The 22169-nt window shown below is 45.5% G+C and overlaps 2 protein-coding genes across 6 annotated transcripts in view; both read right to left on the bottom strand.

Annotated features, from left to right (window-relative positions):
• LOC134879918 (dapper homolog 3-like) overlaps positions 1-1413 on the bottom strand; it is a 7942-nt gene extending 6529 nt beyond the window's left edge. Inside the window, exon 1 of the mRNA XM_063906493.1 lies at positions 1174-1413. Within this exon, the coding sequence (XP_063762563.1) occupies positions 1174-1413 (240 nt within the window). The remainder of the gene's footprint in view (positions 1-1173) is intronic.
• Positions 1414-3126: 1713 nt separating this feature from the next.
• Positions 3127-22169, bottom strand: part of gramd1bb (GRAM domain containing 1Bb) — a 130063-nt gene continuing 111020 nt past the window's right edge. For all 5 annotated transcript variants that reach the window (XM_063906472.1, XM_063906473.1, XM_063906477.1 and 2 more), the window contains 15 exons: positions 15663-15747; positions 14548-14651; positions 14361-14456; positions 13648-13728; positions 13458-13573; positions 13231-13387; positions 12709-12901; positions 12159-12302; positions 11958-12076; positions 11102-11244; positions 10873-10976; positions 9731-10028; positions 8697-8804; positions 7799-7919; positions 3127-7200 (listed from right to left, as the gene is read on the bottom strand). In XM_063906472.1, the coding sequence (XP_063762542.1) occupies positions 7111-7200; positions 7799-7919; positions 8697-8804; positions 9731-10028; positions 10873-10976; positions 11102-11244; positions 11958-12076; positions 12159-12302; positions 12709-12901; positions 13231-13387; positions 13458-13573; positions 13648-13728; positions 14361-14456; positions 14548-14651; positions 15663-15747 (1959 nt within the window). In that variant the 3' untranslated portion in view covers positions 3127-7110. The remainder of the gene's footprint in view (positions 7201-7798; positions 7920-8696; positions 8805-9730; positions 10029-10872; positions 10977-11101; positions 11245-11957; positions 12077-12158; positions 12303-12708; positions 12902-13230; positions 13388-13457; positions 13574-13647; positions 13729-14360; positions 14457-14547; positions 14652-15662; positions 15748-22169) is intronic.

Below are 22169 nucleotides of genomic sequence, written 5' to 3'. Positions count from 1 at the left end.
TCATTAGGGCCTAAATAAATCACAGTGCCGGATCATGCAGACTGACGCCCTGCAGCGCGTAAAGCCACCTCCTCCTCAGTGGGGCCTCGACAGGAGTCATTAGTATTCTGCTCCATATGCGCCTATTGTTGGGAGGAGGAGGAGGAGGTGTGAAGAGGAGGTGGCTGATTTAATTTCTTTTTCACCCCTTTTTAATAATGGCTTCCTTTTGTAGCAGTGCTGGGACAGCTTGCAGGCTGCATGCACTGGAGCACGGCCAAAAATGAAGCAGAAAAAACAAGAAATAAAACATAAGTGACATCATGCAGAGCTCAGTGCTGCAGGACACTTTCTCTGGGGGATGCTGTAAAGTTGTATTTATCGTGGTAATCCTGGGAATATTACCACCCAAAAAAGCCATGTCATCAATCATCTCTAAGATAATTATGATATCAAAATGTTGAGCAGCAACATCACGCGCAAGCTGAGGGAGTAACTCCTTCCTTTACGATGTGCACACAGGAGCTTGTTAAGTAGTAAAAGCTACAGAAGTCCCTGATGAGGGAACAATGGGCCATTAAAGAGCCGCTGTGTGCTGCTAACAGAGGCTGCTCCACCCCCTGGTTTCCCCACAGCCATACCCTCAGACAGGAGCGCGAGACGTTTCACACAGACCAGCTATTAATCAAGTTAAGTAACTTTTCCTGCGGATAGAGGTCAGCTCCACACAAAAGAGGCAGGACAGCCTGAGAGTCCATGCAACGGTCAAGCTGAAAGATATTCTCAACAGTGGGAACAGAGGTATGCATCTTTGAAATGAATGCTCTTTATTTTCATTTTATTTTCATTATATGTTTTTGCAGTATTTTATAAATAATTTGATTGTATTTTCATTTCATTTTTAGAGTGATTTCATTATATTTGTATTTTTATTGAATTTTTATTTTTAATTGATCATATTTTTTATCTTATTTTTTATACTATTTACATTGTATTTTTTATGTATTTTCAAAGTATATTTATATTATTTTGATAGTATTTTTGATAGCATTTTCATTGTATTTGTATACCGATTGTATAGTATTTTTTACAGTTTTTTAATAGTATGTTCATTCTTTTTTATTTTATTATAATGAAACTCTAAGGCGATAAAGTGTGAGTCTGCAGGAATCCAAACAGTGAAAGGCTTCTCACCAGCTGCCGCCGGAGAGTCAGGTTCTCCTGCCCCCAGCTGCTGAAGTCCTGCAGAGGGTCTCTCTGCAGCAGAGGGTCTCTCTGCAGAGGAGGGTCTCCCAGAGCCAGCGCCCCCAGCACCAGGCACTCCTGTCTCTGCTTGCGGAGCTCCAGCTCACACAGCCCGGACAGACTGGCCTCCAGGCGCTCCTTGGTCCGGCTGCGCTCCACGGTCACCGGGAAGGAGAACGCACGATGCATAGTCCTTAAAAATCCTCACATGCAGCAAAGAAAGCAAATGATTCCACTTGATTTTTATTGCAGATTTACGATATTTGCAGCCTATAAATGCCCATGCTGCATCCAGATCCCTGTGCGGAGCAGCATGGTTTCCCAGACATCTATGCGCTTTACATTTTCTATCTCGCAGCTGTCAAACACACAGAGCCCCGCCCCCCCTCAAGAGAGAAAGGGGGTAGCCTCCTCCCCCCTCTCTGCACATCCAATCCGACCCTCCATTGGACGTGAGGGGCTGCCATGACGCGGTCCCCTCCCCCTTTGATTCATTACGACCTCACCCATTTTACCCATCTCGGCCGGGACTAATGGACTCCTTCAGGGTACGGTTTTTATTCCAGGCTGTAAAACACCGGGATTCATTATCCTGAAAGCCACCATGCAGAAACACACTGAAGAACACAGCAGTAACAAGAAGCAGAGATCATGGAGACATGATTCAATAACAGATCCTTAGTAAAAGCATTAATAGTAAATTGTAAAAATACTCTGAGTAAAAGTCATGTTCATTAACTCTGTAGAGTCTGGTGGTGTAGATGCTCTGCTAAGAGGAGCTGGGAGAAGAACAAGAACATATGAGCCGAGAACTTTTGAATCTTGAAAAGTCAACATTTAAAGATTTTGAGAAAAAAAACAGAATTTCGAGATTTTTAGAAAAAAGTCCAACATTTTGGAAAAAAAATCTGCATAGTACACAAACAGTTTTGTCAGAGATCGCTCTCAGCTACACTGCATCCTCCGTTAGTGACTGCGGGAGGACATATCACGACGTGTTTGTGTCTCAATGACCTGCATCGGACTCATGTGATTAATAGCAGTAATCAAAGACACGGGGGACACAGAAAGGAATACTGGGGGCGGATGAGAAACGTGCCTTAGGTGAAGCTCCCAAAATAACAATGTGTCAGTGTAGTGGACATCACATCAATTTTGAGAGTCTCTTATCTGAGGCGTGCAGGAAAGAGATGAATATTTCATCTTGGTGCTCATGCATCAGTCTTCTGAGGTCAGTGCCTCTACTTTAAAGAGTCCTCTCCTGCTGATCTTCAGGTGTATATCAGTATGTAGAGTCTCTACTTTAAAGAGTCCTCTCCTGCTGATCTTCAGGTGTATATCAGTATGTAGAGTCTCTACTTTAAAGAGTCCTCTCCTGTTGATGTTCAGGTGTATATCAGTATGTAGTGTCTCTACTTTAAAGAGTCCTCTCCTGCTGATGTTCAGGTGTATATCAGTATGTAGTGTCTCTACTTTAAAGAGTCCTCTCCTGCTGATGTTCAGGTGTATATCAGTATGTAGTGTCTCTACTTTAAAGAGTCCTCTCCTGCTGATCTTCAGGTGTATATCAGTATGTAGTGTCTCTACTTTAAAGAGTCCTCTCCTGCTGATGTTCAGGTGTATATCAGTATGTAGAGTCTCAACTTTAAAGAGTCCTCTCCTGCTGATGTTCAGGTGTATATCAGTATGTAGTGTCTCTACTTTAAAGAGTCCTCTCCTGCTGATGTTCAGGTGTATATCAGTATGTAGTGTCTCTACTTTAAAGAGTCCTCTCCTGCTGATGTTCAGGTGTATATCAGTATTGAGTGTCTCTACTGGGACATGTCTCCATGCTTTAGTGTTCGCTCTGTATTTCCGTCGGAACTCTTTTTAGATAAAGCCTCCAGAAACAGCGACACTGTGTGTTTATTATATCTCTTTTTATTCTTCCAGTCTCTACTTCACATGAACCAGAAAGCCACTTTATCTTCAGTCTACATGAGGCAAAGTCATCGGCAAGTCAAAACCTACGCGCAGCGCAGGCTGGATTCTTCTGTCAGTGTGTGTGTGTCTGTGCGCGCACTGCAGATATACACAACATATACTTACAGTATATTCATCTCAAGTAGAAATTTCACTAAAAGTCTCTCTAGAGATTAAAACATTTCCAAAAAAACCCAAACATACAGAAGAGATTTGAACAGAACTCCACATTTTACCACTCGAAGAAGAGCATTCGCTATGAGTTTGATCGTGTTCAGCAGGGTGTGTGTGATTACTACCGTGTGAACCGAGGCTGTGAGCTGGGATGTGTGTGTTGCACCCATTGCAAGGAAAATGCCCATTAATAAAGTCATCCTTCGTTAGTGTTTTAAAACGGTGGCACCCAGCTGTGCAGCGATAGTCTTCATACAGTCATGTGGAGGAGATTAAACAAGCAACCTGCACCTGACTGGTGGCACCTGTGGGAGGTCGAGGCTTGGATTATTTAACGTTGGAAACCAATAGGAGCTTTTGAAGGGGGATGGTGACATTATGTGATTTGCATAATTGTGGAGATTGGTGAAATGAAATTGATCCCCGCTGCGAGGCTGCAGTGGAAATCTAATTTGGATTGAGGAGGACGTGCAGTTTTACAGCAGTTATATTAAAAGTGCCGCTCAGCCTTCACACTTAAATCACATTCAGTGTCCCGAGATGAAACTCCGGTCAATAAAACAAGGGAGAACAACCAACTGAATCAAGCGTTTACAATGTGTCGTTCAACACAGAATGAGAACGTCATTTTTAAAAACAGAAAAATGAAATTCAAGCATTTTTGAAAAGAAAAACTAAATCCATTTCATCAAAAACAAACACTTTAAAGCATTTCGATCACGCTTTCACGTCCGTGACATCTCGGGAGCATCACACGCATGAAGCATTACTTCACAGTAATCGTTCAGGGTGGTGAAAGTGATTTCTATACAACAGAAAGCACCTCCACCCTCTCACATTCAGGTCTCAAGGCTCCCATCAGCGCCTTTCTTCAAGAGTAAAATATGCACACACACACAGCAGGGGTCCGGTCCTGAAGCTGTTCTCAATACGTCAGTCAGGCACACAGTAAAGATACTACTCCCTCACACACATCACTCCCTCTCGCCCTGATACAGACAGGAGAGTGTGTCAGTCCTACGTTGAACTTTTTGGATGTGAAAGGGCTTCACACTATATGTTTGTAGAAGTAATTGGTGAACAGAAACTAAATCCAGCTTTTTCTAATGAGTTTGGAAGTTGTGATTGTCAAATGAAGTCAAACGCACCGCAGTAACCCTCCACACTAAACCGCTGCTGTGTCTTTCTTTCATTCGTTACCTGAAAAGGCTTTAAAGTGCTTTCTTTTCTTCTTCTTTTTTAAACACGGAAGTCTTTCTTGTTTTTGGAAGTGCTTTCGTCCCTAATATGTCAGCTGTTAGGGGTCTCTGTGGACAAACTCTTAAAAGATGCTCTAACCCAGTAAATATAACACATGACATACATGATAAATACTTCACTTAACACAACATGATCATTTGTGAAGGTACATTTCTACTTCTTTCTTTTGGTTCAAAAGTTCATTTTTCATGCTTTCATTGCATCCAAGACAGACACTTGAACCGGGGGAAGGGAGAGTATAGTATCGGTGTTTTATAAGTAATTTGACTTTTGGTGAAATATGCTTATTTACTTTCTTGCTGAGAGTGTCATGGGAAGAAACCAGTGTCATGTACAAGGCCATATGAAGCTAGAGCCAGGCTATGGTTAGCTTAGCTTGAAACATTTACCAAAAAGGGGGGAAATAGCTATCTATCTAATATGTAGGCTTGCATACAGCTTAGCCAACCAGCAGCAAGTCATTTGTTGGTTTGCTTAGCATTGAAAAAGGGAAATAGCTAAGCCAGAATTATTCATGTTTGCTTATTCTGTGTTACAGCATGCCCATTTCTTTACCTGCTATGCCACTTTTGCTGTATCTTTCCCCGCTGTGGGACCAATAATGGATTTCCCATTGCTAGCGCACTGCTAATATCTAGGCTTGCATACAGCTTAGCCAACCAGCAGCTAGCCATTAAATGGTTAGCTTAGCATAAACAAAGGAAAATATGCTTGCAAGCATGCTGCCTAGCTAACTAGCAGCTAGCCAGTAGAGCCAGAAGAAAATGTCCTTTAGGTATGGACAGGAAATGGTTACTAAGCTAACTAGCAGCTGGCTCTAATTTCATATTTAGCATAAATGTGGTTTCAACATTACCCTCACTTTGAGCCAAAGTGAAGTTTATAAATTCCTTTGAAAAGTATTCCTCAGCAAAGAGACGTCAGAGAGGGCAAATGAAGCGTTCACCTCAAAACGTTATATATCCTTACCAAGAGAAGAATAGTTTAGCTCAACATTTAGATCCATTGTGTCTCCTTCTTCCTGCTCCTGTGTGTCAAACACTGACATTAATTCATATTTTCAGCAGTCAATCATTTTGAAGTAGGTGTAACTTGGTGTTCAAATGTTGGATATGTCATTTTGGAACTAAACTCTTGGACTGTAAACTGTTCCCTGGCGGGGCTGATGCAAGGCGACATCCAAACGCATTAGGCATTAAAAAAGGCAGCCTGGCCGCAGGAGCCAGAAAATCAAAAGTAAGAAACACACACGTGTGGAATGGTAAAAATGTCACACTTTACAGCACACACTTGTGCGCACACGCACGCATGCACGCACATACTCACACGCGATCACACACTCACACGTGCACGCTTATAACCGCGCAAATGCAGAATCATACTTGCACACTGGACATGTCACAGACATATCTGGCATGCGTTTTTAGAAGAAAACACTTTTGTTAGAAATTCTTAAACCGGTCTAGAGCTCTGATAATTTCTGTATGTACATAAATTAACAATAAATATAGGTAATGTTTATATATTTTGAAATATATATATATTAAATAATGAAATATTCTTATATATTTCAAATATATTCATAGCATTTGAAACATTTTCAAAGAGATATAGTCACAGTTTAGTAATAAAACATGTAGGAACACAGGCCTCCCTATTGGCCTTGCTGCAGCACCCCCCTTTTTTGAAAAATGAATAAGTGGTGATCAAAGTCTGGCCTCTTAGTCCAGGCTAATACATTCTGCTTCATTGGAAGGAGGAGGAATAATGAGAGGTACCTAACACTGGGGCACTGATTATGTGAGTTGTGTTAAAAGTACTGGCTCTAGGTCTCAGTCTTTATAAATATTCCAACAGTCTGACAGGGAACCAGCCCCGACGGAGACTCACTGGCCAGGTTCAGACAAGGCAACAGGGACTGCTGGAGAAGCTGAGCTCACAACCCTTCTCTTCCTTTTTGGTTGTGGACAAACACTGTCCCCTGATCACATGGAGGTTAACGAAGGGATTCTGCAGCGAGGACCTGTAGGGCGACGGTTGGTTTGGAACAGTCTAGAGAGCGTAGACAGCCGCTAGGACTCGAAAGGTCATCCTTGGTCTTCTGTTCTTCTTTTTGTTTGACACACAGACTGGAACTGGACCACATGGACACTGACTGAGGGGAGCTATGTTGTCTAAATGCATGCAGTAGTTTCCCTCTTCCTCTCCGGTCCTCATGGCTTACAGTAGGATGCACTTGGAAATAAGAGAGGTAAAAACGGTTTGTCCCACAGGAGAGAAGACCTTCCCACAATGCCTCAGTTGGGTGCCGCCTCAGTTCCTGCGTGTGATAGGAGCACCTCCTGTCCGAGATTTCCTCCCCCTGTGCGCTGGAGACGACTGATCCTCGCTTTGTTTCTATTGGACCAGCTCCCGGTTGGTCCCGCCCCCTCCGTCCTCAGGTCCTACAGCATATTGCACAGCACGCCCTCAGGGCCCGGCTGGTATTGGTCAGTGGTATCGGCTTCTCTTCTCCTCAGCCTCGGAGCTGAAGTCCCTCAAACCGATGCCTCTCTGCAGGTTCAGCAGGGAGTCTTTCATCTGAAGAAGAGGAGAAACTACAGTCAGCTTCTTTGTGAAGCATATCTGAGCAGTTACGGTTCCCTCACTTCCTTTAAGAGGAATACACAAATCCTTTTTCTCTTGTCCAGCAGTCAGAGTTTACAACCACCACAGCGAGTCAAATCGTATCGCATCGTGTCCTTTGATTTCTAATCGTATGTATTGACGTGATTATAGAAACATTCTGAATCACATGGAACTAAATTGTATCTTATCTTACCGTACCAAATCCTATTCAAATGGATCGATTCGTATCGAGCTGTGTCTTATCGAATCATATCATATAGAGTTATATCCAATTGTAGCATATCTGAAAGTATCGGATTGTATGGTAACACATATTATCATATCACATGGTATCGTTACGAAGCGTACCGTAACGTATCGCATATTATCTCTTCGTATCGTATCAAATCGGATCGTTCCAAATTGAATCCAATAGGATAGTATTGTATCGTATGGTGTTCTTCTTTCAATAACGACCGCCTCGCTGCACACCATCCCTTATCTACCGTATTGAACCGTATCGTGTATCGCCCGGTCAGATGGAGTGTTCTGAAGAGGTCTCGTGGAGTACCTGGTCCAGCAGCACTACCGACGACTTGATGATCTCCCTCCACTTCTGCAGCTCCGAGTCGTGGTAACGCTGCTGCGCCTCCAGGAGCTGGGCCCACTCCATCTGCGTCTGAGGCAGTTTACTGGAGAACACACACACACACACACACACACACACACACACACACACACACACACACACACACACACACACACACACACACACACACACACACACACACACACACACACACACACACACACACACACACACACACACACACACACACACAACACTTTGGTGAATTGCTACATTAAGCCCAGAGGTATTCAGGGCAGGGTTTAGAAGTGCCATGTTGTCCTGTCACACACATCGACGGCCACATGGGTGCCGGTCAGTGTGTACCTTTAACAGTGTGTGAGCTATTTTGCGGAAAAATAAGTCCTTTGAGTTTCATCTCCAAAAGCATAGAGAACTTTATTTGTATTATAAAAGGGTGAGCAATATCCACTGAATGTCTGTCAGAGCTAATACCATTATGCTTATTTTCAGGTTCATATTATTATGCGTAATAGATCATTTCAGGATAACATGCACTCAAAGAATTATGACTATTGATGAATTATTGCGTCTATGAAAGCTGGTATAAGAGCAGCTTATTAACATACTGCTGCTGGATATCTTAAGCTATAATTATAATTAATCTTGATTTATATTTTGATTTAGTTAATCATTTAAATCTTTAAAGCAACTAAAGCTGTCAGATCAATGTAGTGGAGTAAAAGCAATTAGTGGCATGGATCAGAATACTCGATTAAAGTACAGTACTTGAGTAAATGTACTTTAATAAAGTGTTGTGAAACTTAAAAAGATGTGTGTGTGTGTGTGTGTGTGTGTGTGTGTGTGTGTGTGTGTGTACCTTTCGTGCAGCCGCAGACCTTGCCACGTTGTGAGGGACTGGGTGGAGTACTCCAGCATCCACAGCTTGTAGAAGAGCATCATGTTGAGGAACACCAGCAGCACCAGACTGAGGGGGGGGGGGGGGGGGCGGGGGCAAAAACCTATTAATAATCACTGATTTAAAAGAGTGTTTGTAATTAAACCACAAGAAAACTAACGAGGAACCAAATCAAAATGCAAATAATGAGTTAGAAAGAATGCAATAATCATCAGCTGAGACATATTTAGCAAGAGGAAAATAAAAACCAGGGGTACAACCAAAGAGACACACCAGAATACTACCTATGATCTGCGATGGGAGAGTGATACCATGTAAGGGGACGTTGACAAAAGCACGTCAAACCAAAACACAGTGAAAGAAGACAAAGTATATTTAGAAAATATTGAAAAAGGACCGAAAGACTGAAGTCCAACCGAGAAATAAACCAATCAGCTTTGAGAATTAAAAACTAGGTGAAGGGACGCAACAAAGTCCATCTTAAGATCAAACTAAGAGAATACAGACGTAAGAGAGTAAATACTGTAAAAACATACTCATGGTGTCTACAAACCAAAGTATGCATGAGTAAAGGGAACATATCCCTACTGCAGATCGCGTTTTAAGCAGGAACGCCGCCCTTTGAGATCTATACGTAAAACTCTGCTTCCTAACATATTAACCCGGCCAATGAGAGGATGTACCTGAGACAGATCCTACGGATGGCGATGAGAGGAGAGGAGAGAGAAGTTACATTCAAGACACCAACAACGAGACAAGAACAGAACTGAAGTAACAAAATGTGAATCAGACAACAACTCCAAAGAGCCGGATGGAAATGGTGAGGTTTGAATTCTCCTGATGCTCCTCCTGCTCTAGAGCGCCACTCAGGGCCTTATTTTGAGTCTGTGCTTTTGGTTGTAGACTGTGTGTGCGTGCGTGCGTGTGTGTGTGTGTGTGTGTGTGTGTGTGTGTGTGTGTGTGTGTGTGTGTGTGTGTGTGTGTGTGTTGCGTACACAAAGCTGATGATGAGCAGCAGTTTGGAGACGCTGTACAGGGCCAGGCCTCCGGGCAGGTGGTGCTCCGGACTCAGGTGCCGGGTCTGCGTGGACCCCGCCACCTGTTTGATCCTCTGAATCACTTCCTCGTCCGTCGGCGTGGTGACGGGACTCAGCGCCTCGTCCAGGTGTTGGCTGCGCAGGTGAGGGAGCGGCCTCTTCTTCCGCCGCACCGTGGAGTTCTTCGTCGCCTTGGCCTTCGGAGACAGCTGGTGGGACTCTGTCAGGAGGTCCTCCAGCTTGGACAGCTCCAGCTCTGAGAGGGGGGGAGAGGACACTCAGGGCGCTATCACTCATTTCACAATTCCTCGCTTGAACCAGAAGTTGTTCTGTTGCGCCATCCTAAGAACCGTCCCAAACGTTTTAATATGATGAGTGAGGAACCTGGATCCTGGAACCACCAGGCCAAGGTTTATACCGTGGTTTGTTTAAAAATATTCATCATCTAGTTAGAACATGTACATGTGAAGAACAAAACAGTCTGTCCGTTAAATGAGATATTCTCCTGGCGTCTCTGCTGCAGAACGAACCCCGTTATTATTTCCTCTCTCTTTAATGGCAGCCAGGAGGACTATATGTGTGTACTATAATCAAGCTTTAGTCTAAACCAGTATCAGAGTCTCCGCTCCTCTCTCTGGGGGCTTGCGCCCTCAAACCAAAATGCAGATTTCCCCCGTAAAATGTTAAAGTGCTGCCAGAAAACAATCTCTCTGTGGGTCAGAAAGGGTTTACTGAGTCCAGAGATATGGAGATGGGGTCAGATGTCTGGTCAGACGTTAGAGACAGCTTACGGAGAGTAAATAGGGGATGGATGTCCGGTGGGTCTGCGGGGGACGAGTGGCAGGCAGCAGGCTGACACTGAGACTGAGATTTCTGATCCTTTCTTTTACTCTCCTTTTTTCTGGAGAGGAAGTAAAGGAACCGGAGCTCTGGATCTATCTGTTGTTGGAGGTGTGATATCTGACTCAGCAGCTTTAAGACGTGAAGACACTAATGCAGGATTTACACCTGAAAGGGGGCGGGGCTTAATTTTGTCCAGAAGTGACGTCAGCGCCTCATGCTGTATTTTCTCAGAGGACCCGTGGTACTGAATGTTTTACCTAGATGTCTGAAGTTCTCTTCCAGCCCGCTCCAGAAGTTCTTCTCGATGAAGCCCTTCACCAAACCCCACGGCTGCTTCCTGTAGCGCAGCTCCGTCGACACCCTGAGGCGATCGAATCAAACTTTATTCACACAGCACTTTACAAACACAAAAGTAAATCAAATTAAAGCAACCATTGGCAATAAACCTGGTTCTGATTCTGGTGTGTCTGAACACGTATGACTCACCGTAGCCGGCACTTGTTCTTGGCCACCCGGGTTAGCATGTAGCGGTTTAGCGTGTAGAAGTAGTCGTGGTACGGCACGTCATGCGTGATGACCTCGGCATCGATGATGTAACACTCGCTCTCCTGACTGGCTTTATACAGTGTCTGTAGAGAGAGAGGGGGGGGGGTGTTAATGGACTGCTATGGGAGGAGTGTGTTATGTCAGACACCAGAACAACGTGACCTCAGAAGAGAAGAAGATATTTGGGATCAGAAACGGTTTTACTGATTATTTGTTTGTTGTTTTGTTGTCAATGCGGCTGCCTGTGCACCTCAGGCTGACAGCTGATTGGATCCCCTCACCCTCAGATGGCCTATCAGCAGCCAGGGGGTCATTAAAGGAGGCGATCCAGGAGGCCTTCCCTCTCTCATCTCTTTTATTTCGGCACAATCTGCTTCCCGTCACTTGAGGAATATTTGTTGGCATTTTTTGGTAAGAACAAATACACACTTTCCCCCTGACCTCTCAGTGTTACTGTCCCCATTACCCCAAGACCTGGATGGACTGACAGCTGGTCTGGTTCCTGCTTTTTGTATCGGCATTCATTGATCAAAAGCCTCTTGTTTATACATTACACCTGCCTTCCTTCTGCAGGTGGTCCTGATTTCATACCCTGTGACGTTATGAGTACTTCTACTTTTGATGCTGGTAGTACAGTTAGCCGTACTTACTCCACAGTTGGATGCCAACACTTTTAGAGTGAAGACACACTTTGAAATGTACGAATGTAATTTATAATAGAGTATTTTAAGACTATAGTATTTGTTTACTCAAGGAAAGGATCTTCTCCTGTCCCACTACTTCCCGAGCCTCCTACCTGAGTCTCGGTGACGGTGGCTGTCTTCGGGGCCAGAGGGTTGGACAGAGAGATGGTGTACATGATCTCTCTGGTCTGATTCCCAGCATCCTCCTTCTTCCACGGGTGATACACCACATCTGCACAACAACACAGGGAGTTAAACACGCCTGCAGGGTGCGCCACATCCCTCCCTGCAGAGAGGTCAGGTGTGAGACGGACCTGAGAAGCGCCGCTGCTCCATGAAGTCGCCCATGAACGCGGACTCGGTGAAGAGGAGGCCGTACAGTTTGTCCACGCTGAACTTGTAGATCTCGTTGATGTGCTGCCGGCCGTTCAGATCCTCCTGGAACGCCTGGACCTCACCTGAGCGTCCCAGACAAAATAAAATGAAAAGGTGTTCACATTAATGCAAATGCTTTTTAACCGTAGCTGTAATCATTTATTCCATTATTTGTATTATTTACAACTTTACATTTCTTTTTGCTTTTGGATTTAAGACTTTTCTTTTAACTCAATTCATTTAACCTCAAATATGACAGGCTTTTACATTTCTTGTATTATTATTATTATTATACATATTTGGAAATGTGTATATATTTTTTACATGATATTTATTTTGTATAATTATTATTTTTATATTAAAATGATTATGTTTAAATATTATTTATATTTGTATTTTGTTACATTATGTTTATTTTGTAGAATTATAATTGTAGTTGTCCTACTCCTGATAGTAAAGCTAAATCTGAACTCCTCTGGGTGCAGTTACCCTCGTCGTGCGTCTCCGAGGAGTCGCTGAGCTCCGTGGGGAGGTCTTCGTTGTCGTTGAAGTCCAGAGACGGAGAGGGAGCAGGAGCTCCAGGCCGGCTGGAGTCGCTGCTCCTCTCCTCCACCAGCAGAGGCAGAGCCAGCAGCTCTCCGTCAGGGAGGCAGTCCGCGAACTCTTCTGCCGGGAGCTCGAACTGGGGAGGGGAGCAAGAGGGTCAAGGGGGGTCAGGGGTGATGGAGAGGAAAGGTCTGGTAGAGGTCTGGTTCTATCTCTAGACACTTAAAGAGCCAGTATAGAGTGTCTCCACTGGGACACGACTCCATGCTTCACTGTTCAGATAGGCCTCTCGCCCTGATAGGCTAAGGAACGGGACATCTCGAAGCGGTTGACGAATCCCAACAGCACCGGCCAGCTAACCAATGAGAGCAGACTGGGCTCTGGTTTTAAACAGAGGGGGAAAAGGGGTGCTGCTAGCCAGTGTGTGTGTGTGTGTGAGTGTGTGTTTGGGTGTGTGAGACTCACTGTGATGGGTGACTCGTGGTTGCTGGGGAGGCTGAGGTGTGGCAGGACCTTCTTATGCAGGGCGGGTGGGCTGCCCTCAGGCTTGGCCTCGGCGCTGCTCTTGGACATGTTGTCGTTGTTGATCTCGTTCTCCTCGTTGGGAATCTCCTCGCTGAACCTGAAGACCCACACACACTCAGTACACTCAGTGTGACTCTGGCGTAACGCCGACCGTCCGTCAGACTCACCCCATGGTGTTGAAGTCGTCGTCGGGGGGAACGTAGTCCTCGTCGTCGCTGGTCAGCCCGAGCTCGTTCCCGTAGCACTGATGGACAAAGTGCCAGAGCTCTTTGGGGCAGAGCGGCTGCAGGATCAGAGCGCGTGAGGTTAGAGAGAGAGACGCCACAGAGAGAGATCAGCTGATCGTCAGACGCTCACCTTGTCCAGCAGCGCGTTCTGCCACAGCCTGAACATCATCATGTACGTCCGGTCCCTGGCGCCGAACGAGGTGAAAAAGTGCTGTGGAAAAAGAAATGGTTATTACCAACAAATTTCCAAAAATATCAAGTAACTGCTTTGTTTGGCTAATGCAAAGGCAGACCTTCCTTATCGAATGTGAGAGGAAAGATCATATGTTATATTATTTAACACTACATATCATCACGTCGTCAAACTAATACCCTCAAAGATAACGCGTGAGAAATGTCTGCAGCCGTGTAAAACATGCTGCTCCGTGATGAGTGCAAACATCAGCCAATAGAAGGAGTGAAAACGCTCTTCAGGGACATCAGATCTGGTATCTCAGATCTCAGTTTGACCTATATTCCACCAGGGTCAGGACGTGTTGTGCTTCAGAATAATCCAGAAAGTGTTCCGCTCGCTTCTTAACAAAACCGTTTCATCCAAGATCAAGAAAAGGAAAAGAGTCTTTGATTTCAGACACTGAAGATGTAAGCAGAGCCTATATCTCACTGCGCTGTTGCTCCTGAAGGTATTAGGTCTCGTATCGAGAGGGACGACACATTCTGACTAGAAATAAAGCGAATAAACGTGGCAATACTTCAAGTTTTCTATCTCACATCTGGTCGAGATATCAACGAGACTTCAGCTCTCAGGCTCGTCTCAGGGACTGTAGGATTTATTCTGCTTACCTTCTCGGTGTCCGTGCAGACCTGGATGGCGTTGGGAATGAGGCGGGCCGTCTTCTCTTTCGTCATCGAGCAGATGTCCTTTAACCGCACCGTCAGCTACACACACCCACACACACACACACCCCGCCCAGTTACAGTGTGAGACAGGACCCTGCTCAAAGTGTAGGGATGTGGTGAAGAGACGTACCAGTGTTTCCCAGCGGAAGATGTTGCTATAGAAACAGATCCAGTTCTCGGAGAGGTAGAGTCGCCCCTGCAGGAGGATGTCCCGCTGCAGAGCACAGGAGTAATCTGCAGCGGGGAGAGGTGAGGATTCACACCCAGAACCACAACAACAAGGCGGACAAATTCACTTCAAACAAGCAAGACGTGCAGCTGCTGCATCAGGGAGACTCTCTCTCTATTACTGACCACAGACACACAGACACCTCAAACACTCAGGAACCCAACATGAGACCACGGAAATGAATCGGTTGAAACCCAATGAGTTTGAGTCAGGGATATAATGAGGGAAGAACACCTATTACCAGCAGTAACCCTAGTAACACTACATCTTAAAAGTACTTTTTTACAAGTAAATCGTTCAAGATCTTAAGTTTTCGTACAAAAGTATCGTTAATAAAATGTATAGCTTCGTATCTTAACCTATAAATATATCAAAGTTGATTTACATTTGGTTTTAGCTCATAATACAACCTAAAAAGTAAGTAAGTAGTAGCTAGCAAATTAATGTAGTGGAGTTAAAAGTACAATATTGGCTTCTAAAAGTGGAGCAGAAGTATAAAGTAGCACAAGCAGACAATACACATTAAACACATACAATAATAAGTCAACATTCAGTGTTTTCTGAGGGTTTTTACATGGACCGGACTTCTTTCTGCGGATTGATATGACTGCACACAGTCCCCTTGATCCTCCTGAGCAACAGTCGGCTCTCCTTAGCAACAGTGTGGTAGCAGAAAAATAACAGACCTCTGGAATATCTAAGTTGACCAATCAGAACGGAGTATTCGACTTGGCCATGTAGGACCACTGTAAGAGCAATACTATGAATATTGTGAGTCAGGTCTCTGGTTTATGTGTCTCCTCTCTGCTCTGCAGACTGACGGACTCTGCCGTACGCCCAGTCTGTTCCCTCCATAGATTACACACACACACCACACACACACACACACACACACACACACACACACACACACACACACACACACACACACACACACACACACACACACACACACACACACACACACACACACACACACACACACACACACACACACACAAATAAGGTCTACTCACCAACAATGAGTCTCTCTGTGTCGGGGAGCTGCTTGAAGAGTTTCCTAAAGTCCTCATTGCGCTGCTTGTATGTCGGGCTCAGCACCTGCAGAGACAGCCAGAGTCAGGAAAACACACACACACACACACACACACACACACACACACACACACACACACACACACACACTCCATGCTCTCTCCTGCGAGCAGGTTAAACCCACCCACAGGTGTGAAGGGGATGTTGGTTGTACTCCTATAGGGGCTTCCTCTGTGGGGGGGTTTAACGGGCCCCCTTGAAATGCATGTATGGTGAATTGCAAGCAGAGGTTTGTGGTCTGACTTAGGCCTCAAGGCTGCATCACTGAGGACACTGGACAACAAAGCGCAGTTTCCGAACGTCAGCCCGCTGCAGATCGATCATGCTGCCAAGACTGAGAGCGATAACAAGGGGGCGGGGGGGAGTGAACGGTGCATAGTGGTTTGAATAACCCGGTCAAACATTAGCCTTTCTGCACTGGGTCTTCTGATTATCTACAGAGCCAGCATCAGCAGGAGAGGACTCTTTAAAGTAGAGACTCTACATACTGATATACACCTGAACATCAGCAGGAGAGGACTCTTTAAAGTAGAGACTCTACATACTGATATACACCTGAACATCAGTAGGAGAGGACTCTTTAAAGTAGAGACACTACATACTGATATACACCTGAACATCAGCAGGAGAGGACTCTTTAAAGTAGAGACACTACATACTGATATACACCTGAACATCAGCAGGAGAGGACTCTTTAAAGTAGAGACACTACATACTGATATACACCTGAACATCAGCAGGAGAGGACTCTTTAAAGTAGAGACTCTACATACTGATATACACCTGAACATCAGCAGGAGAGGACTCTTTAAAGTAGAGACTCTACATACTGATATACACCTGAACATCAGCAGGAAAGGACTCTTTAAAGTAGAGACTCTACATACTGATATACACCTGAACATCAGCAGGAGAGGACTCTTTAAAAATCACTAAAAGTGTAAAACACTGAACTTGATATACTGAAAATATGCTGCATTTATTTAATCAGATTGCTTTACAGGTTCAAACCTTTAATAAATCTCTCTTCACTATAGTTCTTCTTCCACACTCCTTTTTTTCTAGTATTCTAACTTTAGTTTGCCCAGAAGTCTAACCCATCATTCCCTTCACTTATCTCCTGTTGTCTTTTAAGCATATGGAGCTGGACTCACAGCAGGGATCTCCTCGGTGTCCCACTCCGGGTCCTGGAGGTCCGAGGCAGCCCACCCCCACTCCCAACCCCACTCCCCTCTGGCCGGACCCTGCAGCAACCAGCCTGCCAGCGCCTCGTCCAGCTCCAGCACCGCCTCCCACTCCGACAGCGCGCAATCCTCATCCATATCTACCCAGAACTAGGCAGCTAGTTCCCCCCAAAAAAGTGGGAGCAACTCTTCTCCTGATCGAGGACCAGATCTTGTGAGTCCAGGAGCTGCAGAGTCCGCCTCCCGTTCAGCACTGAGCGGTGACACACTCCAGCCACATGATTCTCTCTCTTCCTTTCACACACAGGGAGAGGAGCTCCTGCCCTCTAGTAACCCCGGCCAACAAGTCCTTTATTATCAAAGCTCTTCCTTTTTTTTCAGGCTTCCTGGTAAGTGTGTGTGTGTGTGTGTGTGTTAATGTCCAGGACTGAGCGCCTTGTAATTACAGAGTTTACGAGCTGGGGGGGGAGGGGCTCAATAATACAAACAAACCAAGAACGGAGATAAGAGGAGTGAATGAAAGAGAGGTATTAATGTTTGCAGTCGGGTGAGTGGAGCCCGTCGTCTTGCTGCCCCGTCCACAGAGATTGAGTTACAGAGAACAGATGTGAGCTTAACCTCTAGTTACCTCCATCTGCAAAACAACACCATCAATCTTTATGGCGCTGCTCTGCTGTCTCGAGCTTAAACTGCGGGGTGAGGAGGACACAGAAACAGACTGTACATTTCTCTTTGTTTTATTTCATCATTAGGCTGCTGCTTCAACGTTCAATAACTCCTCCATCAGGAGGAACGTGCTGCAGCTTCAGAGAGGATGCAGATTTAGAAACACAAATCAGAACTCATGCAGGAACATCTGCAGCAGCTCTTCAACACATGCAGCATCTAGAGAACATTCAGCAGAGGAAACATGAGCAGTTTACTAAAAGCTGCAGAAACCAAACGCTGCAAGAAGCTCCAACACAACGGAGACCAGGGGACACTAAAGAGAGACGCACACAGCTGGAGACCAGGGGACACTAAAGAGAGACGCACACAGCTGGAGACCAGGGGACACTAAAGAGAGACGCACACAGCTGGAGACCAGGAGACACTAAAGAGAGACGCACACAGCTGGAGACCAGGGGACACTAAAGAGAGACGCACACAGCTGGAGACCAGGGGACACTAAAGAGAGACGCACACAGCTGGAGACCAGGGGACACTAAAGAGACACGCACACAGCAGGAGACCAGGGGACACTACAGAGAGACGCACACAGCTGGAGACCAGGGGACACTAAAGAGAGACGCACACAGCTGGAGACCAGGGGACACTAAAGAGAGACGCACACAGCTGGAGACCAGGGGACACTAAAGAGAGACGCACACAGCTGGAGACCAGGGGACACTAAAGAGAGACGCACACAGCTAGAGACCAGGGGACACTAAAGAGAGACGCACACAGCTGGAGACCAGGGGACACTAAAGAGAGACGCACACAGCTGGAGACCAGGGGACACTAAAGAGAGACGCACACAGCTGGGGACCAGGGGACACTAAAGAGAGACGCACACAGCTGGAGACCAGGGGACACTAAAGAGAGACGCACACAGCTGGAGACCAGGGGACACTAAAGAGAGACGCACACAGCTGGGGACCAGGGGACACTAAAGAGAGACGCACACAGCTGGAGACCAGGGGACACTAAAGAGAGACGCACACAGCTGGGGACCAGGGGACACTAAGAGAGACGCACACAGCTGGGGACCAGGGGACACTAAAGAGAGACGCACACAGCTGGGACCGGAGCGCTGGGTGACGATCAGGATTTTCTGGTCTTATTTTAAGTGATCACATGACTCCTTCTGATGTCACCGCAGATATGTTACCCCTGGCTGTTGGTCACGTTGATAACTGGCCCAAAATAAAATTGCAGACAGAAAAATAACATTTGGCGACCAAAGCTGAAGCTGCTGAATGTTCTGTAGATGCTGCATGTGTTGTCGAGTTGCTGAAGAGGACATTTGTGTTTCTATATCTGCATCCTTTCTGAAGCTGCAGCCCGTTTGCACCTGTCGGCCTCCGTAGGATCTATATTAAAAAGGCTCCAAAAGTCTTGATGAAAGCAGGTCTGAAGCTATGAAGCACCCCCTCCTTTTCTCTCTGTGTAAGGGTCATACATGTATGTGTGACCCCCCCCCCTGCAGTGCTGTTTTTAGCAGCGTCCACACGCTATTCTTAAACTGAAGGTATTTCAAGAAGGCGGGCCGAGGAGTCCCAGCTCCACAACAGAGGTTACTGCAGGTCACATCTCCTGGAGTCCTTCTGCACGGGGCAAATGTTGTGCGGTTGAATCCAGCCACGACTTCCTCCTTTTAACCGCATGAAAAATAGATGAGGAAATAATGTTGAGCAGCAGCATGGGGGGGGGGGGGGGGGGGACGATCATGTGGAGGACGTTTCATCCTGATGAGGGAATTTTGTTTTGGCGCCCCTGCTGAGAGGACTCCTGTTATTTTCAGCTCATTTAATTTATTTTCTCCAAAGAAAGAGGCCATTGTGAGGGACGCATCGATCAGGTGACACTCGGGATGCACAATGTTTATGGGCTGTGGTTAACTATTAACGCTGGGCAAACAGTCGGGGATGTGAGAGACTGGCACTGGAAAGCAGGGCGGGGTTGTAGTGTTTGAAGAGGGCCAGGGTTGTGAGAGCGAACGCATCGATTCCATCTCTTTACCGCGCTCATCTTCTGAAAGGCAAAGTATGTGGCCGTGTATTCAGAGCGGAGCCATGCATGACGCCATGTTAGATGGGGGGCCGCCAGGGGACCCCAAAGGACCCCACATCTGTGATCTTTACTTTACTTTAAAGAGTCCTCTCCTGCTGATGTTCAGGTGTATATCAGTATGTAGTGTCTCTACTTTAAAGAGTCCTCTCCTGCTGATGTTCAGGTGTATATCAGTATGTAGAGTCTCTACTTTAAAGAGTCCTCTCCTGCTGATGTTCAGGTGTATATCAGTATGTAGTGTCTCTACTTTAAAGAGTCCTCTCCTGCTGATGTTCAGGTGTATATCAGTATGTAGAGTCTCTACTTTAAAGAGTCCTCTCCTGCTGATGTTCAGGTGTATATCAGTATGTAGTGTCTCTACTTTAAAGAGTCCTCTCCTGCTGATGTTCAGGTGTATATCAGTATGTAGAGTCTCTACTTTAAAGAGTCCTCTCCTGCTGATGTTCAGGTGTATATCAGTATGTAGTGTCTCTACTTTAAAGAGTCCTCTCCTGCTGATGTTCAGGTGTATATCAGTATGTAGTGTCTCTACTTTAAAGAGTCCTCTCCTGCTGATGTTCAGGTGTATATCAGTATGTAGAGTCTCTACTTTAAAGAGTCCTCTCCTGCTGATGTTCAGGTGTATATCAGTATGTAGAGTCTCTACTTTAAAGAGTCCTCTCCTGCTGATGTTCAGGTGTATATCAGTATGTAGCGTCTCTACTTTAAAGAGTCCTCTCCTGCTGATGTTCAGGTGTATATCAGTATGTAGCGTCTCTACTTTAAAGAGTCCTCTCCTGTACACACAATCCATCCATCATACCAGGCTCTTCCTCTGGGTTATTTTGTCCAGGACTCAGGAGTTCAGAATCTACACTTTTCCTTTCCATATATTTATCCACTGCCTCTCTCGAGCACCACTTCCTCCTACGTTCTTAAACTAACAAGGTCATTAATGCACTTCCTACCGCCCCCCACTGGCATGAGACAGTATTGAATTACTTAACGAGCCAATCATCAGCAACTAAATATCTTTTTATATCAATTAAGGGAAACTTGACAACATCTCTCACAGCACAGTGGTGGAAAATCACTGCCATAAAGAAACGTTTTTTCCAAACTGGATGCGGAGCGGATGAACAGCGCCACCAGAGGGCGGAGGCAGACTGGTGCACATCTGTAACGGCTCAGACTCACATCAGGACGGACGGCTTTCATCACTGATCTCTCAGAGCCATGGGAGATCATCACTGCCATCAGAGGTGCACACCTTGCACCCTTAGTGCAGGCAGTGGTGGGAGGTAACCAAGTACTGTTCCTAAGGACTCATTTGACCTGAGTATGTTCAGTGTTTACAGTGTATTATCAGTTCTTTAACTCTAGTAAATCATTTGAATACTTTTCCCACCACTGCATGCAGGCGCACCCACACATCCCTGGTGTTTATCTGAAGTTAAGTTGATTGAGCTTCAGTGTGTGTGAGTGAATATCAGTGTACATCATGTCTGATGCGTCTGTTAGTCAGAGCAGCATCGTCTGTAGCTCCAGTGGGTCAGTAGAGGAAATGTGAGAGGCTAACTAAAGAGTGCATTAGAGAAGCTAAGAGAGAAGTACCTGCGTTAGTCTTCTGGACCGAGCCTCTGTGTTACATTTTAGCCAAAACCATAAAGCTCAGCCCATAAACCACAAGCTCAGTTTGATCCAAGGGTTCTGGTTTCAAGATTTATGCCCAATTAGTATGTTCATTAGCAATATGGATCGATTGATTTGGACAGATTTGTGGTGCTTTTGGGGGTTATCGAAGATGCTGAGGGGCCAGAAAGAGGTCTCAGCACTGTGAACCCGGAGATGTTGAGTTCCCCAAAGTATGTAAGTAGGGTCCCCAGCCCATAGAAACTGCTGGATGCTGACCTGCACATGTTGGGGTCAGTGACGATAATTAGCATTAACATTAGAGCCTACGTTGACAGCAGTTATAAAATGGCTTGGCCCAAATGGACAATTTTGGGCTAATTGAGGAATGTGGAATCCAATTGTTGGTATTTTCAGGATCCAAAATGATGTTTGGAACAAGAAAGCGGCCATAATAGTAGTCCTGTGGGCTTCATTTTGTAGTTTTAGAGGACGTTGGATCGTTTGTATGGACAGAGATTATCTGTGTGAAGAACTGACCACAGTTGAGGTCTACACCCAATGGGCGCCGCTCATGCCATGGCTTATCAGTTTGTGCAGAATCCAGCAGGTATCTTGTCAACCTATGAATGCTAATTGATTTCCAGCAGTCTCTTAATACTGGGGACCCGCACTGATCATTTCTAACATAAAACTGGGGTACTCAACATTTCGGGGTAGAACGTTCCTCTAACGTAAGTAGAGGATGGTACTTCTTACACATGTATAAAATCCCCTCACACTGTGCTGTGCAATGTAACTGTCAACGTTAATGTCCTAGAGTGTTTTTCTAAGACGTGGACACAGAAACCAGTCGAACAT

This window comes from Eleginops maclovinus, chromosome 18 (assembly GCF_036324505.1).
Source record: "Eleginops maclovinus isolate JMC-PN-2008 ecotype Puerto Natales chromosome 18, JC_Emac_rtc_rv5, whole genome shotgun sequence".
In the NCBI taxonomy this organism is placed as follows: domain Eukaryota; kingdom Metazoa; phylum Chordata; class Actinopteri; order Perciformes; family Eleginopidae; genus Eleginops; species Eleginops maclovinus.
This window is presented reverse-complemented; position numbering and strand designations above follow the sequence as displayed.